General features: G+C 36.1%; 1 protein-coding gene across 1 annotated transcript in view; it reads left to right on the forward strand.

Moving 5' to 3' along the window:
- The window catches only part of KIF11 (kinesin family member 11), a 52,438-nt gene that overhangs the window by 28,744 nt on the left and 11,151 nt on the right, over positions 1-12,543 (forward strand). Inside the window, exons 15-17 of the mRNA XM_004369934.3 lie at positions 1,910-2,035; positions 2,112-2,270; positions 4,640-4,746. Coding sequence (XP_004369991.1) covers positions 1,910-2,035; positions 2,112-2,270; positions 4,640-4,746 — 392 coding nt within the window. The remainder of the gene's footprint in view (positions 1-1,909; positions 2,036-2,111; positions 2,271-4,639; positions 4,747-12,543) is intronic.

The raw sequence follows: 12,543 nt of genomic DNA on the forward strand, positions 1-12,543 counted from the left end.
CAGCAGGGCAGGTCCAGCTGAGGGGAGTTGCTGGGATGGGTTGTTTGTGGCACGTACCAGGGCTGACAGTGCGGACCGGGAATCAGTGCAGGGCAGGTTCCAGTAGGCCGTGCCTGTGCTGCTTGGGAGTGTGATGTTCAGCACATGGTGCAGGTAGGCAGGAAGGAGGGCGTAGATTGTGATTTGTGAGCTAACATGGGTATGGGAAAGAAGAGAGAGAGGAGAGAGGAACAGGAGCCACAAACAAACAAACAAATAAAAAAGAGTGCTAAGGGAGCTTGCTATTGGAGTAGAGAGATGAGAGACTGAGAAATGGGGAAAAACAAAAATGAAAAAGAAAAATGGTAAGAGAAGAAAAGGAATAAATCGAGAAACTGGAAATGAAGAAAGACTAAAAGAAAAAAGAAAACAAAACAAAGAAACAAACAAAAAAACAAACCCCAAACCAAAAAAAGAAATGTCCCCAGGGATATCCTTTTGTGTCTGTGCAGAGTAAGGGAGTAGCTTCCAAGCTGTGCGGTACTGCCCGGCTCGAAGGGGCTCCCAAGCCAAGAAAAGAAAAAACAAACAAACAGAACAAATCAGAGCAAAGAAACAAAAAAGCCCTGGGGGTCCCACCAGTGTGGTGGCATGGGCCGGGAAGCAGTTTCACAGTCGAGCAGTGTTTCGCAGCCTTTCAGGAAGAAGCAAAGATGGCGCACGGAGCCAGGTATTTGAGAGAAAGGAAAGGGAGGTGGTGAGAGGTAAGGAAGAAATCTAAAGAAGTGGAAAAAAGCAATACCAGCAGCCAACAAAAGGCACTCAGGGAGCTGGCCACTGTGGGCAGGTGGAATCCAAGCAACATGGGGGTGAAGCTGGTGCTTCCTGGCCAAGAGACTGTGGCTGCAGGAAGCAGAGGAGGCTAAGTGGGGGTGAAGAAGGGTGGGAGGTGGGAGAGCATATATTGCTTGTTCTCGGTTGTTCTGTCTCCTGCTGGAAGCTCTGTGAAGCTGCTTTCTCGTACCTCCTGTTCACTGATCTCCGATAGGAGTCCAAGATGTCAGATCCATGCTGCCGTAGCTGATAGGGGACCCCTGCATGTATCTCTCCTTGCTCTCTGTTCTTGGTCAGTTTCTTATTCCATTTGCTGCTTGGCTGAGTTCTTTATCTCTTCATTTGATGCTTAGGGTTTCAGGATTGACGTGTGTCTTTGACTTAGTTTTTCTGATCTTTGCTGCAGAGGGACAGTGTGGAGCTTTCTGACTATAGCACCATGTTCCCCAGAAGTCTATTAGTTTATTTCTGTTAGAGCTTGTTGCCCCTGCCCTAGTGAAAGAAAATTAGGACAGGATTTTATTTTCCCTGGTTTTATAAAACTTCCCAATTCCCAGGTGCATTCTCAATTTTCCATATAATCTACAAAATGTTTACCTGAGATTTTGTGGTGGTGACCTTGACAAGTTTGTCTGATACAGTCAGATATAAGTTCCTCTCACCCAAAGCCTACTCTTGAAAGCTATTTAGACTCTAGCTTTTTGATGAGTACCTTAAACTTGTTAGAAATTTATTTTGTTAAAATGTATCTATAGGTTTTTTGGGAAATTTGTCCTTTGTTGGGAATTCTGAAATCTTACCAGTTGACTGTCATCTTTCTATTTCGTCTTCTGTTTTATTAGACTATTAATTTATTGACACTAAGTGACCATTTTATTAATTCCTATAGGTAGGACTAAGTGGCTTGTTTTGAATATAAATTATAGTAACAGATATATCTCTCTAGGTTATAAAGAACAGATAGAAAATAGAAAGTTTAGAATTTTAATAATGCATGTGGTTAGTTATCAGGGTATTTAAGATGTTATTTAACCAGTTAGCCTTATAGAAGTGAAATATTCTTTTTAAAAATCTATTTGTTTATTTTTAAAACCAGAGTGTACTTAAGACTGACCTTCTGAATTCACTGGAAACGATTTTATCTCCCACTGTGATGTCTATACTGAAAATCAATAGTCAAATAAAGCATATTTTCAAGACTTCATTGACAGTGGCTGATAAGGTAACAAATGTTATGTTCTTAATATCTTAAAATTGAATTGTTATTTAAGAAAAAAACTAATTTTTTTTCTTCAAAGATAGAAGATCAGAAAAAGGAAATGGATGACTTTCTCAGTACACTATGTAGTAATCTACACGAACTACAAGAAAGTACAGTTTCTTCCTTAGCTGAATCACAAAAGCTATGTGAAAATTTAACCGAAGACCTGAAGACAATAAAGCAAACCCATTCACAGGTATCTTGTTTAGCTGATTTGGGGAATGTAAAAAGAAGATCTTCCGATATTTAAATTGATAATCCATGTTACACAATCTGAATGCTGTATAAGTAGTTTAGAAACCTGAAAATACCATAACCACTGTTGCTTATAATGGTGATTAACGCAAAATAATTGAGAACACTTTTCTTGATCAGTTAATATTTGAAGATTTGCTACATGTAGAACCCTATGCTGAAGTATAAGACAATAAACAAAACAGTCCTTTACTTACACCAAGACGATAGATGAGGTTAGGAAAACTCACCCTTTAGTAGTGTGATTAGAATAAAATGGCTATAACCTTTAAAGTGAACATGTATCTATAACTTGATAAGTTGTTTTTTCTAGGATGATGAAGATATTATCTTTTATAAACTAAGTTCTGCTTTATCTTATTTCTATCTCATTGATGACATTTAAATTGTAATACATTATTATAATTTTTAAATTTTTGTTTATTGATTATAAATGTAACTCACGACTTTGTCCATGTAAACTATTCCCCAGTATATAAGGCTTTAAACCAAAACCTAACCTTCAAACCAGGGAAGTCATATCTATAAATATCAGATAAACGGAAAGCAACTTCTAGTATTCTTAAGGCTTACAGTATGAGGTTATTACTACATGACAGAACTCTTTCGCCAGTGAACACAATTTGGTGAGTAGTAAAGGGTAATTTCTCTTTGGAAAGTGAGTGAGAGGGAATTCATACTCATGTCATTTAAAATGTTGGGGAAAAACATCCAAGATTCTTAGGTAAGAATTAAAGCATCTTTAAAGTAAGATCGATCTTACACTATTAGTTTCCCTAATTGAGAAACATGAAATTTTTCAGAGAGAGGGTTGACATCAGAAATTAGTAAAAATAATACTTAACATCTGTTGAGCAGCTCACTATGTGTTTATTCCTCTCACTAATATAGATACAGAGCCCTGGTGGCACAGCAGTTAAGAGCTATGGCTGCTAACCAAAAGGTTGGCAGTTCAAATCCACCAAGCCACTCCTTGGAAACCCTATGGAGCAGTTCTACTCTGTCCTATAGAGTTGCTATGAGTTGGAATCAACTTGACCGCAATGGGTTTGTTTTTTGTTTTTTTTTTAATATAGATAATAGGTTCTATTATTAGCCCAGTTTTCTAATGAGGAAACTGAGGCCTTGTGTGCATCGAATACTAGGCAGATCATCTTATATGGGATGGTGTTGATTATATTGCCTGTAAGGCATCCTAGTTTGAGTGGGTCTTCTATATGTTTCTGGGCAATTTGGAGAAATTTGAAATTGCAGCAATTTCTCGTACCTCTGCAGATGGGTATTTGCCTGTCTAAAATAAATTCTAAAGTAAATCAGCTTTTTGTAAATAGATTTCCTGAGATGCTCATAATGGCTAGACAACTATTTAAAAAACCAATCAAAACAATCAAAACAAAACAAAAAACTTCTGGCCTGAAAAGTTCTTAGGGTAAATGGTTTGACTTCCCTGGCTTTAAAGAAGCAAGTTCACTAAGTGAGCTCTTTTCTTAGGTTTTCCAGAGCTTGAAGTTAGCTGTAACAAAACAGTTTTATAAAACTGTGAACGCATATTTACAAATCTAATAATACCTTAATTTCCCTCTACTTTGAGACTAGTAAAAATACTGACAGACCTTATTCATAATCAAAGTGTTAGATATATATGGTCAGCTGATAATGTTGTTCAGAGATACTGGCCAACTAATGGACTGAACAGTGAAGACAAATGTGGGTGCATTTTCAGCTCTTTGGTCTTTGGTGTGGCTTTTTCATTTTGTGGTGTAAGTCCCTATCATGTTTTGTGCCTATAAGAGCTTATTTTTAAAGATGTTAAATATTAGAAAATAAAAGGTAAGACTATTTACATTTTATTAATATGACCAATCTAGGCTCTATAAAACATTTCAGCTTCAGTAATTGATACTATTTTTGGATTGCTTGTCCCTTTGATTATCAGCACTAACTGTTCCTTCCAGTAGTGTTATCAATTAAGAAGCAAGTTTATGTATCTGCCAATGTGATTCTCAAACATAACGTGACATCTTGGTGTGCTTGATTAATTTTGAGGTACACTGAAAGTAGTTTGTTACTAACAATTAAAATAGCAAAGTTTGCAAATTATTTACTTTTTAAAAATCCCTATAATATTATCCTTTTAATATCAATTCCATTGCTTTCCTCCGTGGGAGAGAGATGGAGTTAAAGTTCTTGTCAGGAATTTGTATAATTCTTCCCTATGGGAGAATACTTAATGTCATTAGTCATGTACAGAAAAAAAGTTGAAATGTCATAATTTCAAGCCTCTTCCCCCTCCCTGCCTCTTTCTTACAGGAACTTTGTCAGTTAATCAATATTTGGGCAGAGAGATTCTGTGCTTTGGAGGAAAAGTGTGATAACATCCAGAAACCACTTGATAGTGTCCAAGAAAATATAGAGCAGTAAGCTATTTTTATATTCTCTTTAACTTTTCTGTAAGCCTGAAATTATTTCAAAATAAAAAGTTTGAAATGATGCAAATAATTCCTATATACTTTCACCCAACTATTTCATTTGCTAACATTTTATTATGTTTGCTTTATCATTCTCCTTCTCTCTCTTCTATCTATCTATCTATCTATCTATCTATCTATCTATCTATATATATTTCTTTTCAGAATTAGCTGAGAGTAATTTACAGACATAATGTTCTCTTTGTCCCAAATACTTCAGTGTATATATACTAAAACCAAGGTTATTTTCTTATATAACCATGGTACAATTATTTAAAATCAGAAAATTATGATCGATACCTACTATTGTCTAACGTATAGACCTAATTCAAATTTTGCCAGTTATCTCATTAATGTTCATTATAGCAAAAGAAAAGAATTTTCTCTTGATCCAGGGTTTAATACAAGATCAAACACTGCATTTAATTTTCATGTCTCTTGAGTCTCCCTTAATCTGGAGCAGTTCTTTGTCTTTCATGACCTTGCCTTTTTTCAAGAATGTAAGACATTTATTTAGTAGCATGTCCCTCAGTTGTTGTTGTCAAGAATACCACAGACGTGATGAGGTGTTCTTAGTGCATTATCAAGAGGTATGAGATATCTGTCCCATTATTGGTGATGTTTTATTTAACTTTATTGCTTGGTTAAGGTTGTCTGCCACATTTCTCCACTGTAAAATTAATCTTTTCCTCTTTGTAATTGATCAATAACTCAGGGGAAGATATTTTGAAACTGCATGAGCTTCTTATTCCTCTTAGCATCTATTGATACTTCATGTGTGAAACAATTACATCATCATGTTGTTTGAGGAATTGGTCTATTTCATTTAAGTTGTTGAATTTATGTGCATTGAGTTATTGGCAATATTCCGTTATTACCCTTTCAATGGCTCTAGTATCTTCTGTGTCAGTATCTTCTGTGTCAATCCTGATACTGGGAATTTGTGAATTCTATCTTTTTATCTTAGTCAGTCTTGCTAGAGGTTTACTGATTTTGTTGATCTTTTCAAACAGCCACCTGTTTTTTTTTTTTTAATTGTGCTCTAGGTGAAAGTTCACGGCTCAAGTTAATTTCTCATACAAAAATTTATACACATAGTTATGTGACATTAGTTGCAACCCCTATAATGTGACAGCACACTCCCCTTTCCACCTCGGGTTTCTTGTGTCCATTCAGTCAGTTCCTGTCCCTTCCTGCCTTCTCATCCTGCCTCTGGACAGGAGCCACCCGTTTATCTCTTGTATCTGCTTGAACTAAGAAGCACACTTTTTTTTTTTTTTAATTGTGCTTTAAGTGAAAGTTTACAATTCAAGTCAGTTTCTCATACAAAAATTTATACACACATTGTTATGTGACCCTCCCTATACTGTGACAGCACACTCCTCCTTTCCACCCCGGATGTCCCATGTCCATTCAACCAGCTCCTGACCCTCTCTGCCTTTTCATCTTGCCTCTGGACAGGAGCTGCCCATTTAGTCTCATGTATCTACTTGAGCAAAGGAGCACTCTCTTCACGAGTATCATTTTATGTCTTATAGTCCAGTCTAATCTTTGTCTGAAGAGTGGGCTTCAGGAATGGTTTTAGTTCTGGGTTAACACAGTGTCCACGGGCCATGGCTTCCAGGGTTCCTCCAGTCTCAGTCAGACCATTAAATCTGGTCTTTTTATGTGAATTCAAGTTCTGCTCCGCACTTTTCTCCCACTTCCTCAGGGACACTCTATTGTGTTCCTTCACCGGGCAGTCACTGGTGGTAGCCAGGTACCATCTAGTTCTTCTGGTCTCAGGCTGATGGAGTCTCTGGTTTATGAAGGCCGCCTTTTTTGTTTCATTGCTTTTTCTCTATTGTTTTTCCATTTTCATTGATTTCTAGTATCATCTTTATTATTTCCTTCCTTCTGATTGTTTTGTTCTTTTTCTAGTTTCTAAAGGTAGGAGGTTATCTTATTACTTTGAGGCCTTTACCTCTTTTCTGATGAAAACATTTAGTGTTATGAATTTCCCTCTCATTGCTGCTTTAACTGCATCCCACAAATTTTGATATGTTCCATTTTTATTTTCAATCAGTTCTATTTTTTTTAAATTACATTTCTTATGAAACTTCTCTCACACATGGATTATTTAGAAATATGTTGTTTAATTTTGAAGTGTTTATGAATTTTCCTATTATCTTTCTGTTACTGATTTCTTATTAGATTCCATTATGATCAGAGATCATACTCTATCATTTCAATTCTTTTGAATTTGTTGATTTATTTATTTTTTTATGACTCAGGGTATGGTATATCCTGGTGAATGTTCCTTGGGTGCTTGTAAAGATTGTGTATTCTGTTGTTGTTGGGTAGAGATCTTCTATATTCTAACTGGTTTTCTGTTTAGTAGTTCTATAAATTGCTGAGAGGAGTGTTGAAATTCCCAAATGTAATTATCATTGTGTAATATAATTTTCTTTGCTGTGTAACATACTTTATCTAGTATTAATATAGCCACTCCAGCTTTCTTTTGACTAGTGTTTGTGTGGTACTATATCTTTTTCTGTCGATAACTTTCAGCCTACCTATAACATTATATTTGATGTGTTTCTTGTAAGCTGCCTATAGTTGGGTCATGTTGTTTTAATCTACTCTACTAGTGTTTTAATCCACTCTGTCTTTTGATTGGTGTATTTATTTTTTTCTCGGTAATTGGTGTACTTAGACTATTTACTTTTAAAGTAATTTGATATGTTAGGTCTTAAGTCTGCCGTTTTATTATTTTTCTGTTTTTTTCCCTCTGGTTATCGCTCCTCTGTTTCCCCTTACTTTTCCTTCCTTTGAGTTCCATGGTCATTTTTGTAGAATTCCACTGATTTATCTGTAGTATTTTTAAGTATATCTTGTTAAATAGTTTTGTCAGTGGTTGCTCTAGGTATTACAATATGTATATGCAACTTACCATGGACTACTGGTATTGAAATTTTACCACTTCTAGTGTAGAAAATTTACTTACGTTTATGTGCCTTTACCCTCTCTGCTGTTTTCAGTGCAACTGTCTTAGTATATTTACTCTATATGCATTAAACATAACATCAGGTGATGTTATAATGTTTTCTTCAACCTACAAACATGATTCTTTTTATTGTGGTAAAATATTTATAACAAAACATTTGCTGTTTCAAACATTTTTATATTATTTTATATTATTTTATAATTCAGAGATAATTACATTCACCATGTTGTGCAACCATTGTCACTGTTTCCAATTTTTTTCATTACCCTTAATGGAAGCTCAATATATCTTAAGCATTAACTCTCCATTTCTTCTTCCCACCTGCCCCGGGAAACCACTAATTAACTTTAGTCTCTATGCATTTGCTTATTCTATATATTTCATGTAAGTAGGCAAATGTGATTTAAAAACTCATTCCAACTCTAAATTCATAAGAAGGATATTTTATTATATATATATAATATATAGTCAGAATCAACTTGATGGCAACAGGTTTGTTTTGTTTTATTACATTAATCTTATTGTGCAACCATCACCCATACCAAACTAAAACCAAACCTGTTGCCGTTGAGTCAATTCTGACTCATAGCGACCCTATAGGACGAGTAGAACTGACCCATAGGGTTTCCAAGGAGCAGCTGGTGGATTCCAACCATAACCACTGTGCCATAGTAGTTGCCAAATTTCCCGTCACCATAAACAGAAATTCGCTGCTTCCTAAACAATGACTTCCTCTCTCCCTGTCCTTCTGCCCCTGGTAACCACTAATAAACTTCTATTTCTATACATTTGCCTATTCTTGTTATTTCATATAAGTGAGATCATACAATATTTGTCCTTTTTTGATTAACTAATTTCACTGAACCTAATGTTTTCAAGGTTTGTCCATGTTGTAGCATGTATCAGGACTTAATTTCTCTTTATGGCTGAGTAGTATTACATTGTATATATGTATCACATTTTGTATATCCTCTCATCCATTAATGGACATTTAAAAAGTCTTTTTAAAAAGTCTTTTTAAATGGTTTTTCTAGGGTTTACAACACACATTTTTAAATAATTTACGTTCACCTTCAAATAATATGCTGTTTCACATGTAATGCAAGGACCTTACAACAGTTTATTCCCAATTCCTCCATCCCATCTGTTGTGTCATTGTTTCTATATATTTTACTTTTACACATGCTATGTAAAGCCAGTACATTCTTACTCTGATTACATTATCTATTTTCTTTTTTAATGTGGCTACTAGAAAATTTTAAATTACATATGTAGTTTCCATTACAATCCTATTGAACAGTACTGCTCTAGAATTCTGGCTATTAATCTATCCTTACTCCTAACTTATATTGTCTGTTTTTCAGCCCTATTGTTGGTCCTATTCATTACACAATGTTCCATTCTGAATTCTTTCTAGATTCTGAATGTAGAAGGTGTTTCCCCCATTTTATTCCTACTTTCTAGACTGGTGGATTTCTGGCTCCTTCCAAAGCTTTGGTGGGAATACTAGAGTAGGACTGGGGTGAGAGGAAAACTATGAAAAGCTTTCTCAAGGCCTTTGCAAGTAATTTTCTCTGCCTTCAACATTACTAACATTTACTGTCTACACTTGTGTTTCTCCAAGTGTGATCCGGGGGCACTGAATTACCCAGGACTTAGGCCCAAGAATCTAGATGATTTCTGAATACAGTGAAGTTTAAGACACACTGCCTTTGGCATTTATTATGGTTTGTAGTTACTTGTGAATAAGTCTTATGTTCCCACTCGGTTGTGAGCACCTGGAGGGGAGAGATTTATGTTGACAGTCTCCATGTTTACCATTTTAATTTCTGTCTTTCTGAATCCTTCCCACTTAATATTTTGGTGAACTTTGGTTTCCAACACCTTTGCTTACTTGCTTGGTTTGCTCCCATGATGTACCATCTAGTGGTAACAGAGGGTAAGTTCAAGCTCTTTATTTCCTTTTTCAACCAAAGTTTAGTTCTGTGATCCCATAAGACTACTTTCAATGCTATCACAGGGAAACTTACGGAGTAAAGAAAATTATCAATGAATTTTAATGTATATTGTAATTGACATACGTTTTATGATAGTGTACTGTGTGCTATATGTATAATGTGTCATAGTTTTCTTTTAATTATTAGAAAGCTTTATATTGACTTTTTGTTTTATAACATGTGTAATGTTTATGATTTGTTTTATGTCATGGCAAGGTAAAACTGCCTAATAACAGAATGACTGTAGCCAGTTTTGGGACTAGACTAGAGGCTAGGAAAATAGAGGCAAGGATTTAGCTCAGTGATTCTCCACCCTGGCTACACATTAGAAATTGCCTTGAGAGCTTTATACAAAGATGCCCTATCTCTTGAGCAGTGGTTCTCAAACTTCACTATATATCAGAATCACTTTAAGGGCTTTTTAAAATTTTGCTCCTGCCATCCTTTTTTTCTGATTTAGTAAGTTGAGGACTGAGATTTTACGTTTCTAACAAGTCAAAACCCTGGTGGCATAGTGGTTAAGACCTACAGCTGCTAATCAAAAGGTCGGCAGTTGAAATCCACCAGGGGCTCCTTGGAAACTCCATGGGGCAGTTCTATCCTGTCCTCAAGGGTCACTATGAGTCGGAATTGACTCGATGGCAGTGGGTTTGGTTTTTTTTGGTTTGGTTAACAAGTTGTCAGGTAATGCTAATGCTACTACTCTGACGCCCATACTTCGAGAACCACTGCCTTAGAGTTTCTGTTAGTCTACAGTTGGGTATGAGCATTTTTAAGCTCCCTTGGGTAATTAAAATGTACAGCTAGTGTAGAGAACAGGGCTTCAAACCAGATTGTTCTGGTGCAACCCCTTGCTGAGAATTTGCCTTTCCACCCTAGATAGGCTGACAAGTCTATATTTTAACAAGATCCCCAGGTGATAAGGGATCTTGTTAAAATGTAGTCTCTGATTCAGTATGTCTAGAATGGAAAGGCAAATTCTCAAAGGGGGGGGGGGGGGGGCGGTCACACCAGACCTAACGGGTTCAAAGCCCTGGTTGAGAACCACTGATTTAGATGATGAACTAGAGGGAAGCTTTGGTTAGGGTTCTATGAAGTTCTAAACTGAGTTAGTTAGATTCGGAAAATCTGGTTACACCTGCTATTCATGCGGCATCGGCTCCCATTAGAACTAACTGGAGAACTCTAGTCTTAAAGCAGAAGTTCTTACATTTGTCTGCACTTAGAAGTCACTTGTGTCTCAGATTCTGATGTAATTGGTCTGGAATGTGATTGAGCATTGACAGAGCTTTGAAAAGCTACCTAGCTGATTTTAATATGTAGCTGAGGTTAAGAATTACTGCTTGTATTAGTTTATATTAGCTCACAGTTCTGTAGGTTAGAACACCAGCAAGGTGTGACTGTGTTCTCTGCTCATGGCATTACAAGGCTGAGATCAAGCTATCACACCTGGACTGAGTTTTCGTCTGTGGATTTTTCTCTGAGGAAAAATCTGCTTCCAAGCTCATTGTTCTTGTCAGAATTTACTTCCTTGCAGTTGTAGAACTGAGGTCCCCGTTACCTTGCTGGCTTCAATGGAGGCCACTCCTCAGCTCCTAGAAGCCATCTGCATTCCTTGCCACTTGGGCTCCCGCCATCTTCAAGCCAGCAACAGCGTATTGAATCCTTTTTGAGCTTCAAATCTCTGACTTCCTTTCCTGTGACTTCCTCTTTGCTTTTTAAAGGGCTCGTGTGATTAGGTCAGGCCCACCTGAATAATCTTCATATTTGGGAATTTAGTTGCATCTGCAAAATTCTTTCACAGTAATACACAGGTTAATGTTTGATTTAATAACTGTGTGTGTGTACACCAGGGCCTGGGAATCTTGGGAGCCATCTTAGAATGATGCTGTATGAGATCACCTCGTTTTTTCTTTTCCAACTTCAGAGTATACAAATACTTACCCTTTTGTTTTCCCACACAGTAAGTTTTGAGTATATGAAATAATACATTGGTCAGTTTTTTAGCTATGCCTATAAATTCATTTTTAACTTTTAGTGCTCATTTATTTAAGCTCTCTCCATTTCAACTGATTGGCTTAATAATTCCTTGGGGGAAGAATATACTGGGGAGCTCCTTTTCCAGAAAAATAATGGGGTAATCTGGAACACACTTCAGGAATAAATAGGTTAGTTTATATTAAACAATTATTTGTTTGCTCACACACCCTTAATTTATGAACTGACAGTTATTGCAGATAAACCCCAAGAAGAATATCCAACTTTAAAGAAGGCTGGTTGATGTCATATAGAACATACACTAATTGAAAAGGCTATTTCTGTCAGCTATTATATCTTTCTTCATTGTAGGAACATTTGTCTCAGCTTGCACTGGTTTCTGTAATCAGAGTGCTTCTCCCTGGACAGTGCCTATTAGCCCATTAAAATCCAGTTCCTCTTGTCACAGATTTTTTGATAATATCACTGGGGTTATTTTGCACCTATTTTTAGCATACTTTCATAAAATTCTACTGTTTTCAGATAGATACATTTATTTTTCCATTCTTCCTCCATATCTTAAGGAGAGCAAAGATTTCAATAGGTTACATGCTTTTAAATTATATTAGAAGTTGGTCATATTGGTTGTATTTGATATCTATTATATGTCCTTTATTGATTCACTACTGGAGAATTATGGATTGGATTTTGTTGTTGGGTGAGATAATGCCTTTGGAGAGAGAATGTGAGGAATTTTCCAGAGAAGTACAGAATCAAAAAGGAAGG

This window comes from Trichechus manatus, unplaced genomic scaffold, assembly GCF_000243295.1.
Source record: "Trichechus manatus latirostris isolate Lorelei unplaced genomic scaffold, TriManLat1.0 scaffold00007, whole genome shotgun sequence".
In the NCBI taxonomy this organism is placed as follows: Eukaryota; Metazoa; Chordata; class Mammalia; order Sirenia; family Trichechidae; genus Trichechus; species Trichechus manatus.